The sequence below is a fragment of the Salmo trutta genome, chromosome 34 (assembly GCF_901001165.1).
Source record: "Salmo trutta chromosome 34, fSalTru1.1, whole genome shotgun sequence".
Taxonomy (NCBI): domain Eukaryota; kingdom Metazoa; phylum Chordata; class Actinopteri; order Salmoniformes; family Salmonidae; genus Salmo; species Salmo trutta.
In genome coordinates this window covers 38,335,250-38,347,158 of record NC_042990.1, presented here as the reverse complement: position 1 = coordinate 38,347,158, position 11,909 = coordinate 38,335,250, and the positions used below count along the sequence as shown (strand labels likewise).

At 41.5% G+C, this 11,909-nt stretch overlaps 1 protein-coding gene across 1 annotated transcript in view; it reads right to left on the bottom strand.

Moving 5' to 3' along the window:
- Nucleotides 1-5,818: 5,818 nt before the first annotated feature.
- The window catches only part of LOC115173252 (repetitive proline-rich cell wall protein 2-like), a 74,399-nt gene continuing 68,308 nt past the window's right edge, over nt 5,819-11,909 (bottom strand). Inside the window, exon 3 of the mRNA XM_029731168.1 lies at nt 5,819-6,182. Coding sequence (XP_029587028.1) covers nt 5,819-6,182 — 364 coding nt within the window. The remainder of the gene's footprint in view (nt 6,183-11,909) is intronic.

The following is an 11,909-nucleotide window of genomic DNA, read 5'->3' as shown; positions in this document are numbered from 1 at the left end:
TCAACAGAGTTGTCCTCTGTTAAATACAGGTTACGTTTACATCTCTACTGGACTTAATGGCATAGCTTTGCAAGGGCCTCGGATGGTAGGATGGCAGGATGGGCAACCATGCTGGTTTAGGTTGGGTTGGTATGGCTCTGCCAGGGATAGGATGGGTTGGGCTGTAGTGTACTACAGTGATCTGTGTCGTGCCACGGTGGAATAAAGTTTAAACCATGCTGGTTTAGGTTGGGTTGGATGGGTATAAACAGAGTCATATACAGTTTACATCACCAATGTAACACCTGATTTGAGGAAACCGAATGCATTGAACCATTTGAGTTGGAAAACAATGAATAATTTGAGTCTACTGTACTGTCAATGTTTGAGTAAGCACAACAAGTGTTCTTGTTAACCTTACTTCAATAAACTATGTAAATGTAACATAACATTATTGAGTGAAGCTAACTTAAATTATGTTGTCGACTTTACTTAAATATACTATGTTATTATAAATTAACTCTTTAGAGTGAAGTTGACTTAAATACAAATGAGTTAAGCTTACTTAAACATGAAACGTGCAACTCAAATGGTTTAAGGCAGTGGTTATCAGCCTTTTCTGAGTCAAGATCACTTTCTGAGTCAAGATCACTTTCTGAGTCAAGATCACTTTCTGAGTCAAGATCACTTTCTGAGTCAAGATCACTTTCTGAGTCAAAATCACTTTCTGAGTCAAGATCACTTTCTGAGTCAAGATCACTTTCTGAGTCAAGATCACTTTCTGAGTCAAAATGCTAGCCGATATCTACCGCTCGGAAATAAATTATTATTAATAATTTATTTTAAAATATAAGCTTATGCAACATTAACCAATTAAAAATAGTTCTGTAGCAATGAGGTTTGTGCAGTAGGCAATAGGCCCAATACATTATCACTGCATATTGGCTATGCTTGAATTGCCCTGCCGATGTTGTTCTTCTCAGACCATTTAGAAATGATATATTTTTTAAATTAGGTATATGATCACACTGGTAATAGATAATGTGTTGTATTACGAGGCACAGCTGAGTGAGCAAAATACTGTACTGATGGCCTGCATCTGCTGGTCAGTCTGAGGGGAGAGAGCAGCAGTGAGGCTGCCTCTCATCTGACTCACCGTCCCTCCTCTCTCCCTCCGCTGAGAAAAAGGGGGACAGTCTTCCAGCTGATGGAGAAACTCAAATCGCACCGCATTATTTCTGCCTCATGTTGATACTCCTATGACCCGAGAAAAATAAATATTCCTCGATATTAAAAAAGACACAAGCTTATGGAAAAACGTTGCTATACTATTCATTACAGCTGCAGTGCTGTTTGTAGCATGAGTGGAAGTAGAGAGAATGTGCATTTTATGGCTTATAAAAGTGTTGAACAAGGTGTTGACAGTTCTGAATAACAACTTCAACATTGACTTGCTCATATAAACAGCAGCTCTTTGCTGCATTCGAGTCTCTCTCTAGTCATGGTTTTAAACGTTTTAAACTGTCATTGTATCAACTCTGCTGTGCGTTCGAGGCTTCTTTTTACAGTCCAATAAAACTGTGCAAAAAATGTTGAGCTGAGCTACAATATATGATTGGCCAGTGATAGACCTATAGGTGCACTTGATTTGCTCCTCCCGGGCCTGCCAGGTAGGCGGAGTTCTACCTTCAGACACATTACATGGTTCAAAATGGGAGCACTTTGCCTTCCCGGCTCTGCTGAATCAAATGCACCTACCGCCAACAGCACAAAACAAACCAAAAAAATCAAGAAAGAAAATAGGAAAGCAAGTCTTAATAGTTGTTTTTTTTACAGAAAATGTTTTGTTATAGAAGAGGACTGGCCACCCCTCATAGCCTGGTTCCTCTCTAGGTTTCTTCCTAGGTTTTGGCCTTTCTAGGGAGTTTTTCCTAGCCACCGTGCTTCTACACCTGCATTGCTTGCTGTTTGGGGGTTTTAGGCTGGGTTTCAGTACAGCACCTTCAGATAACAGCTGATGTAAGAAGGGCTATATAAATAAATTTGATTTGATTTGATATCGACTATGAATGCCTTGGAGATCAGCTGGTTTAAGGAAACCGAATGCACTAATCCTATAGAAAACTCAACACGCTTTAAACCAATTAAGTTGTGGCGACTCAATATACAGTAATTAAGTCAATCATGGTCTTAATTAAATAAAACTGTTTATTAGAAAACAATATATCTAAACATGAATAATATCAATGTATTGTGTTCAGTAAAAATAAGAAAATTTCAAATAGAGAGTAGAGTGTTAAGGTTAACATTTAAAGAGAGCACAGTTTACTGTAGCAGCACCACCTTGGTTGTGGTCAATGCCTTTTCAATTCAGTCAATAAAGAAAGTAAACTGAAATTCCAATATCAATTCCAATTTTGCTCATTGTCTCCCATGAGTAAAAAAAAAAAAATGGAATTGGACTTTCCATTTACTTCCTGAATTGACTGATTTGAAATGCAATTGACCCCACCCCTATCTCCACTGATACATTGCCTTATATGTACGCCAGAAAATCAACTTGGCATTGGTAGGCCTATCCAAGTGCCATGTTTTACAAAACACGGACAACATGCTTGAAACAAAGTAAAATATATGTCAATGAATCAGTAATCGTGGACATTATCTAGAGAGAGTAAAGTGGACCCCAAAAGTAAAAGGTCAGGGGTCATGAAGATAATAGATTCTGTGCAGAATAAAATATCATTATGTCATGCTTCTCCTATTGTTCTGCATAGAATCTGTGCAATACAAAAACAGACAGTATTCATTGGGAAAATGTCAATTGCATTTCCTTGATTCTTCCCATCCTCTCTCCGTGATTCCTCCAATGGGTTTTGAGATGGAGGCGAGTAGAGAGGACACAAGGAATCAAGGAAATGCTATTGAGATTCGGCCATTGACAAAGAACAGGTTATTACAAAGCGAAGAAAATATGGTCACATTAACTTCTTGGAAAAATCTCAATTGCATTTTCTTGATTCATTGTGTCCCTCCCCCCGTCTCCTTCTCAAAACCCATTGGATGAGATGGTGAGAGGTCCCACTACTCTGACCCTCTCGCCCAATTAGTTTTGAGTAAAAGATGAGGAACACAAGGAGACAAGGCTCCGCAATTGAGATTCTCCCCTAGGTTCTCCTCCCTATAGGTGCTCATAAAGTATAGATGTAGGTGTTCATTTATGGGGCGGAATGTAGCCTAGTGGTTAAGAGTGACGGGCCGTTAACTGAAAGGTCGTTTGTTCGAATCCCCGAGCCGACTAGGTGAAAACTATTATGTCAATAAGCCCTTGAAAGTCACTCTGAATAAGAGTGTTAGAGTAAAATGACCAAAATACACATTTATATTTTCTGTTCCTACTTCAAACCAAAATACTCTTGGCGATTTTTCTAGATACAGCTCAGCGTTACTGAATCCAACCCAATGTCTCGGTGGGGGGAAAAAGTAGGAAAGAAAACTCTTAAGTCATATTCATAAAGACAAATTGTGTTTTCAGCCAGTGTTTCAAATAAAAATCGAATCAAATTTTATTGGTCACGTACACGTGTTTATAGTAGATGTTATTGCGGGTGTAGCTAAATGCTTGTGTTTCTAGCTCCGTCGGTGCAGCAGTATCTAACAAGTAATATCTAACAATTCCACAACAACTACCTAATACACACACATCTAGGTAAAGGAATAGATTTAAGAATATATAAATATTTGGACGAGCAATCTCAGAGTGGCATAGACCAAGATACAGTAGAATAGTGTAGAATACAGTATATACATATGAGATGAGTAATGCATAGACTAAGATATAGTAGAATAGTGTAGAATACAGTATATACATATGAGATGAGTAATGCCAGATATGTAAACATTATTAAAGTGACTAGTGATCCATTTACTAAAGTGGCCAATGATTTCAAGTCTGTTTATATAAGCAGCAGCCTCTCTGTGTTAGTAAAGCATAGATCAGACCAAACATTCCCAGTTAAGCGTCAGCCAGTCTGGGTCAATCACCACAACTTCACTCTCCAGGACAACGGAGATCTTGACCGGAATGTAGCGGACTTGGAATGTAGCGTCGTTGTCACTGACTATTGTAAGTAGGGGTTACCGGTTTGTCACCAAGCTCTGACTTGTCAGAATCCTCCAACTGAAATGCATTTCGGATGAGAATACAAGACAGACATGCTATATAGGGGCGGCAGGGAAGCGTAGTGGTTAGAGCGTTAGGCTAGTAACCGAAAGGTTGCAAGTTTGAATGCCCGAGCTGACAAGGTACAAATCTGTCATTCTGCCCCTGAACAAGGCAGTTAACCCACTGTTCCTAGGCTGTCATTGAAAATAAGAATTTGTTCTTTACTGACTTGCCTAGTTAAATAAAGGTAAATTAATAGCAATATATCCACCCTGACCAATGGTTGGCTAGATAAAGTTAACACCATGTTTAAAAGACTTCCTCGCGCAGCAACATAGGAAATAGGCCTGGAGAACAGTGGTATGCAATGGTGCAGTGACCCCTGACACTGCCCGAGCAGAGAAGCCCACACAGTGAAGCACATGATTGAATTTCACTCAACTTTCTAGAGTTTCCCCCCCTTAGTTAGTTAACACTATCAACATTTCCCTTTACTGTGGGAATTGTGATCGAATCAACACAATATTAGCCACTTTCAAGGCAACATACTGAAACAAAAACTAACTACGCAAGAGATTTTATTGTTGGCAAAACGCATCAGAGTAGGATTCTATTGGATTGACACGCACTACTCAGCCTGTACTCTACACAGACTGGTGCGCCATAACCAATCAGAGCTGCAGTGGGCCTATATGCAAATAGACATTGCCATATATGAATCTGTGCCATTCTCTTTGAACTGGACTGTGTTCACAGCATGAGCAGTCACAAGTAGATGTGCTTGTTTTGAGATCAAAGCGAGAGCTGCATGTAGCCATCTGTACACATTTGTTCATACCCTTTGTTAGTTAGTGAGTTACTAGCCCAGTTGTAGATCATTTGTAGTCAGCAATAGGGGAGTGATTGCTTCCTACAAGACCACAAAACGTGTACATTTCTAGACATCTTTGAAAAGCTAGTCAGGTAAAGAGCTTTTTGTTTGTCTTAAAGGGGCAGTGTTGTATTTTGACACATGCTTGAATAAGCTAAGTAGCCAATAGGCAGAGGGCATCATAATTTGTCTGATTCTCTGTAATAATGGTATGAGAATAATGCATTTTATTTTGTTAAGTGGTTTCTTTCATCAAACAACACAACAACATTGTAAGTCACTTCCTTGTCTGATGGACAAGCAGATAAACAGGTTACTGTCAAGCCCTGCAAGTTTTCTTTCCAAAAGTCTAATTGAATGTAGGCCTAGATTGAACACCACACATTGGCTGCTACTGTAGGCTGAATGATAGAACAGCTATTTCCATGTTAAAATGTCCACATTGTTTTTGATGGCAGGCCACTCTGGTAGGCCTTCACTATGATCAAATAGCCACAGTAGCTTACTTGACCACTGTCTGAATCTTACTTAAAACGGGTACAGCCTCAGTGTTCACAGTAAAGGCCCACTGGAAGATGCACAGAATTGGTACAATGTACAAAGTTTCCGTCCAGCAGACCTGAGATTTGCTCAGTGCTGAAAAGAAATGTGGGAACATTGGTGGACATCATGTAGTCCCTAAAATGATAAATAATTCAAAGTTAATTTTATGACATAGGTTTACTAATCTAACCTGGTACAATAGTTTTGTCATCGGTAAAAAATGACAAAATATCCACCAGAGAAACATTTGTATATATAGCCTAAAATCGCTTGTGATACGTGCTGGACTTGGTTTGCTGGGCTTGGTTTGCTGGGCTTGGTTTGCTGGGCTTGGTTTGCTGGGCTTGGTTTGCTGGACTTGGTTTGCTGGGCTTGGTTTGCTGGACTTGGTTGGCTGGGCTTGGTTTGCTGGGCTTGGTTTGCTGGGCTTGGTTTGCTGGGCTTGGTTTGCTGGACTTGGTTTGCTGGGCTTGGTTTGCTGGGCTTGGTTTGCTGGGCTTGGTTTGCTGGACTTGGTTTGCTGGGCTTGGTTTGCTGGGCTTGGTTTGCTGGACTTGGTTTGCTGGGCTTGGTTTGCTGGGCTTGGTTTGCTGGGCTTGGTTTGCTGGGCTTGGTTTAATTTGCCTGGACACAAGATGGAGGGAAAGTTGGAGCAGAACTAACTAAATTACAGTTAACGAAAATGTACGCTTCATCCAGTATAAACTAATGTATAGAATGTAATTATACAGGAGAAAAAAATCCCAAATTCTACAGCACAATGGCAGAGTCATGTCTTAAGTGTACAACTGGGAATTCTATAAAGTCCTGAAGTTGTGGGGCAGAGCTAGAAAGTTGGCTGTCAGAAGTATTCCATCTGTCTGAATATTTCAAGACATGGCATATGGGGGTGTAGTGAGATATTCAATGGGCTGGATGATTCTCATCTCATCACACATCTTGAAAAAAACGTACACTAAAAAAGTTGGAAATCAATCCGCCATCGTTAACACAATAGATATATCGAATGATGTGTTATTGAAAAATTGAAATAGCATGGGCGACAGAGAAAAACAAAATTGATGCAATTTAAGGCCAAGTGGCAAACAATAATGCAGGCACTAGGGATGGGGGTGTGAGCATACAGGCTCATTCGAGTCTTGGCAGACGAGATGTAGTCATTCTTTAGGGTTAAGGTTAGGGCACTAGGGATGGGGGCGTGAGCATGTGGGTCTGGGCAGACGAGAAGTAGTCATTCTTTAGGGTTAAGGTTAGGGCACTAGGGATGGGGGCGTGAGCATGTGGGTCTGGGCAGACGAGATGTAGTCATTGTTTGTGTGCGTCTGTAAGTTGTTGTGTGTATGTATAAGTTTGTATATGAAGTAAACAAATATATATAATATATATAAACATATAAATATTATTTAAAAAATGTAAAAGAAGATGGGCAGGGTCTCTGCTGTCCTAGCTTCAGGAGGAAGCTGGTCACACCATTGTGGTGCCAGGACAGAGATCTTTGACTGGGTTGAGCGGTAGCTGCCCTCCCGTAGGGGTGGGAGGGTCAAGAGACCAGAGGTGACAGAATGGAATATTCTGTTTAGGGGTGTAAGGGTTTGAGCTTGGCCTGAAGGAAAGAAGGGTGGGTTGGGGGGGGGGCAGTTCCTCTTGCTACTCTGCAGGCCAGTACCACAGTCTTACCTGTAGCCTACAACATGACACCTCAGAATGTCAACTAAAGCGTCATCGATCCTTCCAGTCTTTGACGCCTTCTGTCGGTACAATGTCATCAAAAAAAAGGTCTGTGACGGCCGAGCATAGACGGTGTTATGTTCCTGTTCCTGATTCGCTGGAACTCTGCGTCTATATTTGCCTTCCCCAAAACTGTTGCCACAAAATTGGAAGCACAGAATCATCTGGAATGTCATTGTATGCTGTAGCGTTAAGATTTCCCTTCATTGGAACTAAGGGGCATTGCCCGAACCATGAAAAACAGCCCCAGACCATTATTTCTCCTCTACCTAACTTTATAGTTGGCACTATGCATTGGGAATTCAGAGAATGCTCCAGAGAACCCGTTTCCACTGCCCCAGAGTTCAATGGCGGTGAGCTTTACACCACTCCAGTCGACGCTTGTTATTGCGTATGGAGATCGTAGGCTTGTGTGCCGCTGCTCAGCCATGGAAACCCATTCCATGAAGCTCCTGACGAAGAGTTTTTGTGCTGACCTTGCTTGCAGAGGCAGTTTGGAACTCGGTGGTGAGTGTTGCAACAGAGGACAGACGATTTTTACGCACTTCAGCACTCGGCGGTCCCGTTCTGTGAGCTTGTGTGGCCTAACACTTTGGGACTGAGCTCTTGTTGCTCCTAGACGTTTCCACTTCACAATAACAGCACTTACAGTTGACCGAGGCAGCTCCAGCAGGGCAGAAATTTGACGAACTGACTTGTTGGAAAGGTGGCATCCTATGATGGTGCCATGTTGAAAGTCACTTAGCTCTTTAGTACGGGCCATTCGAATACCAATGTTTGTCTATGGAGATTGCATGGCTGTGTGATCAATTTTATACACTTGTCAGCAACGGGTGTGCCTAAAATAGCCGAATCCACTAATTTGATGCGATGTCCACATACTTTTGGCCATGTGCTGTATATTTACGGTTATGGGCCTGTAGAAAAATCCCACTGCAGAACCAATACGATATTATTCACTACCTCAGTACCTCTTTATGTCTCATCTCTCGCTCTTTTCCTCCCTCTCTTTGCTGATGAGACCTTTATGACTCTCTAATTGACTAACAGTCCTGGCCCACCTGTGTAATGTACGTGTCATCATTCTTATAAATAGAAAGCGAGAGAGAGACCTAGTCTGAGAGAAAGAGAGAGAGGGAGGGAGGGAGAGAGACCTCGTCTGAGAGAGAGGGAGGGAGAGAGAGAGAGAGAGAAAGAGAGAGAGAGAGAGAGAGAGAGAGAGAGAGAGAGAGAGAGACCTCGAGACCTCGTCTGAGAGAGAGGGAGAGATAAAAGGAGAGAGATGGGGAGGGGGACAAACACAAACGGACCCCACAGAGCCCCTGGACAGCAACACAATTAGACCCAACCAAATCATGAGAAAATATAAAAGAGAATTACTTGACATATGGGAAAGATCAACCAAAAAAACTGAGCAAACTAGAATGCTATTTGGCCCTAAACAGAGAGTACACAGTGGCAAAATACCTAACCACTGTGACTGACCCAAAATGTGGAAAGTCATTGCCTATGTACATACTCAGTGACAATGGAGCATGGCCATTGACAGAGGCTGCAGTAGGCAGGCCATGTGCACACTGCCCACAAAATGAGGTGGTAACTGAGCTGCATTTCCTAACTTCCTGCCCAATGTATGACCATATTAGAGAGACATATTTCACTCAAATTGTACAGATCAACAAAGAATTTGAAAACAAAATCCAACTTTGATAAACTCCCATATCTGTTAGGTGAAATACACAGAGTGTGGAATCACAGCAGCAAAGATTTGTGGCCAGTTGGAGCACAACCAATGGAACACAAACAACATTGTAAATACAACCTATAAATATCTGCTTATTTGTTTTCCACTGACATTCGTACTACAACTACTTGCACATTGTTACAAAACTGAAGATCGATAATAATATAACATTTGAGATGTCTTTATCCATTTGAAACTTTTTTTTGCGTGTGTGTGTGTGTGTGTAAGGTTTACTCTTAATTTCTGATTGCTTATTTTACTTTTGTTCATTGTTTTTTCACTTGCTTAGGCAATAAAGCCTCTTTGAATTGAATTGGGAGAAAGAGAAAGATGGAGAGAGAGATAATGAGAGAGACATGGTCAGAGAGAAAGAAGGAGAGAGACAGCAAGGAAAGGGAGAACTAGAGCGAGAGGTGAGCGAGAGGATCGAAAGGAGAGCCCTCATAATTCCATTATCACTGAGTCAAATTACCCAGAATCAATAGGTCTTGTTTATCTGCCCAAGACCTCTCTGACCTCAATTACAGCCCAGGGGATCGTCTTTAGGGTTGTGTGTCTGTGTCTCTGTCTGTGTCTCTATCTCTATTTCTGTCTCTATCTCTGTCTCCATCTCTGTCTCTATCTGTCTCTATCTGTGTCTCTGTCTCATTTCTCTGTCTCTGTCTGTGTCTCTATATATGTCTCTGTCTCTGTCTCTATCTGTGTCTCTGTCTCATTTCTCTGTCTCTGTCTGTGTCTCTATATATGTCTCTGTCTCTGTCTCTATCTGTGTCTCTGTCTCATTTCTCTGTCTCTGTCTGTCTCTATATATGTCTCTGTCTCTGTCTCTATCTGTGTCTCTGTCTCATTTCTCTGTCTCTGTCTCTATCTGTGTCTCTATCTGTGTCTGTGTCTCTGTTTCTGTCTCTGTTTCTGTCTCTGTCTGTGTCTCTATCTGTGTCTCTGTTTCTATCTCTGTCTGTGTGTCTGTCTGTGTTTTTTCCCCTTATCTGTCTATCAGTATCTAGCATTTGGAAAAAAAAGTGAAAAAAGTATTGTAGTGTAGAGTAGTAGAGTAGTGGAGTAGTAGGGTAGTGGAGTAGTGGAGTAGTAGGGCAGTGGAGTAGTGGAGTAGTAGGGCAGTGGAGTAGTGGAGTAGTAGGGTAGTGGAGTAGTGGAGTAGTAGGGTAGTGGAGTAGTGGAGTAGTAGAGTAGTAGAGTGGTGGAGTAGAGACCTAGAGTAGTAGAGTAGTAGAGTAGTAGAGTAGTGGAGTAGTGGAGTAGTAGAGTAGTAGAGTGGTGGAGTGGAGGCCTGGAGTAGTAGAGTAGTAGAGTTGTGGAATAGTGGAGTGGAGGCCTAGAGTAATAGAGTAGTAGAGTAGTGGAGTAGTAGAGTAGTAGAGTGGTGGAGTAGTAGAGTAGTAGAGTAGTGGAGTAGTAGAGTAGTAGAGTAGTAGAGTAGTGGAGTAGTAGAGTAGTAGAGTAGTAGAGTAGTAGAGTAGTAGAGTGGTGGAGTAGTAGAGTAGTAGAGTAGTATAGTAGTGGAGTAGAGACCTAGAGTAGTAGAGTAGTATAGTAGTATAGTAGTGGAGTAGTAGAGTAGTAGAGTAGTAGAGTAGTGGAGTAGTAGAGTAGTGGAGTAGTAGAGTAGTAGAGTAGTGGAGTAGAGACCTAGAGTAGTAGAGTAGTATAGTAGTATAGTAGTGGAGTAGTAGAGTAGTAGAGTAGTAGAGTAGTGGAGTAGTAGAGTAGTGGAGTAGTAGAGTAGTAGAGTAGTAGAGTAGTAGAGTAGTAGAGTGGTGGAGTAGAGACCTAGAGTAGTATAGTAGTATAGTAGTATAGTAGTAGAGTAGTAGAGTAGTAGAGTAGTAGAGTAGTAGAGTAGTAGAGTAGTAGAGTAGTAGAGTAGTAGAGTAGTAGAGTAGTAGAGTAGTAGAGTAGTAGAGTGGTGGAGTAGTAGAGTAGTAGAGTAGTAGAGTAGTAGAGTGGTGGAGTAGAGACCTAGAGTAGTAGAGTAGTAGAGTAGTATAGTAGTAGAGTAGTAGGGTAGTAGAGTAGTATAGTAGTAGAGTAGTAGAGTAGTAGAGTAGTAGAGTAGTAGAGTAGTATAGTAGTAGAGTAGTGGGGTAGTAGAGTAGTAGGGTAGTAGAGTAGTGGGGTAGTGGAAGCCTAGAGTAGTGGAATAGTAGAGTAGTGGAGTAGAGGCCTAGTTTTTTAGAGTCGTAGAGTATCCATAATAAACCCCAGGAAGAGTAGCTGCTGCCTTGGCAGGAACTAAATGGGATCTTTATTAATAAATACCAATACAAATGTTGGTATCTGAGTTGAATAGGGCGTAATGGGGCCTGATGAGGCAGACCCACGCCCAATACGAAAGCACCATCAACCCACATTCTCCGTTGATCCTCAGATAAGCTAATTGGTGGACTGCCTGTCTCCATGAAGATTCCATTGACATTCATTGGAGCGTCTCTAGGAGTTTTACAGCATTCCAAATGGCACCCTTACCCTTTATACGATATAGATGCCTGGAGTAGCATTGTTAGCATTGTTAGAGTAGCATTGTTAGAGTAGCATATTTAGCATCGTTAGCATAGTTAGCATTCTCCTCATTGTCCCACGTTTAACAAGATCTGAGTCCAAAACGGCACCCTTTACCCTATCTAGTGCACTACTTTTGACCAGGTAGTTTACTACATAGGGAAAAGGGTGCCTATTGGGACGTTATTGTTGTTTAGCCTGGAACAACGAGGAGAATGCTAATGATGCTAATGATGCAGCTTTTGTGTAACTGCAGTGTGAACGATGTGCTAACCTTTTAATCACCACACAACCATAAACGTTTTTCTCTTTCTGACAGACTGATAATTAGAGAGTTTTTACTGGCCATCTTCTTTTCT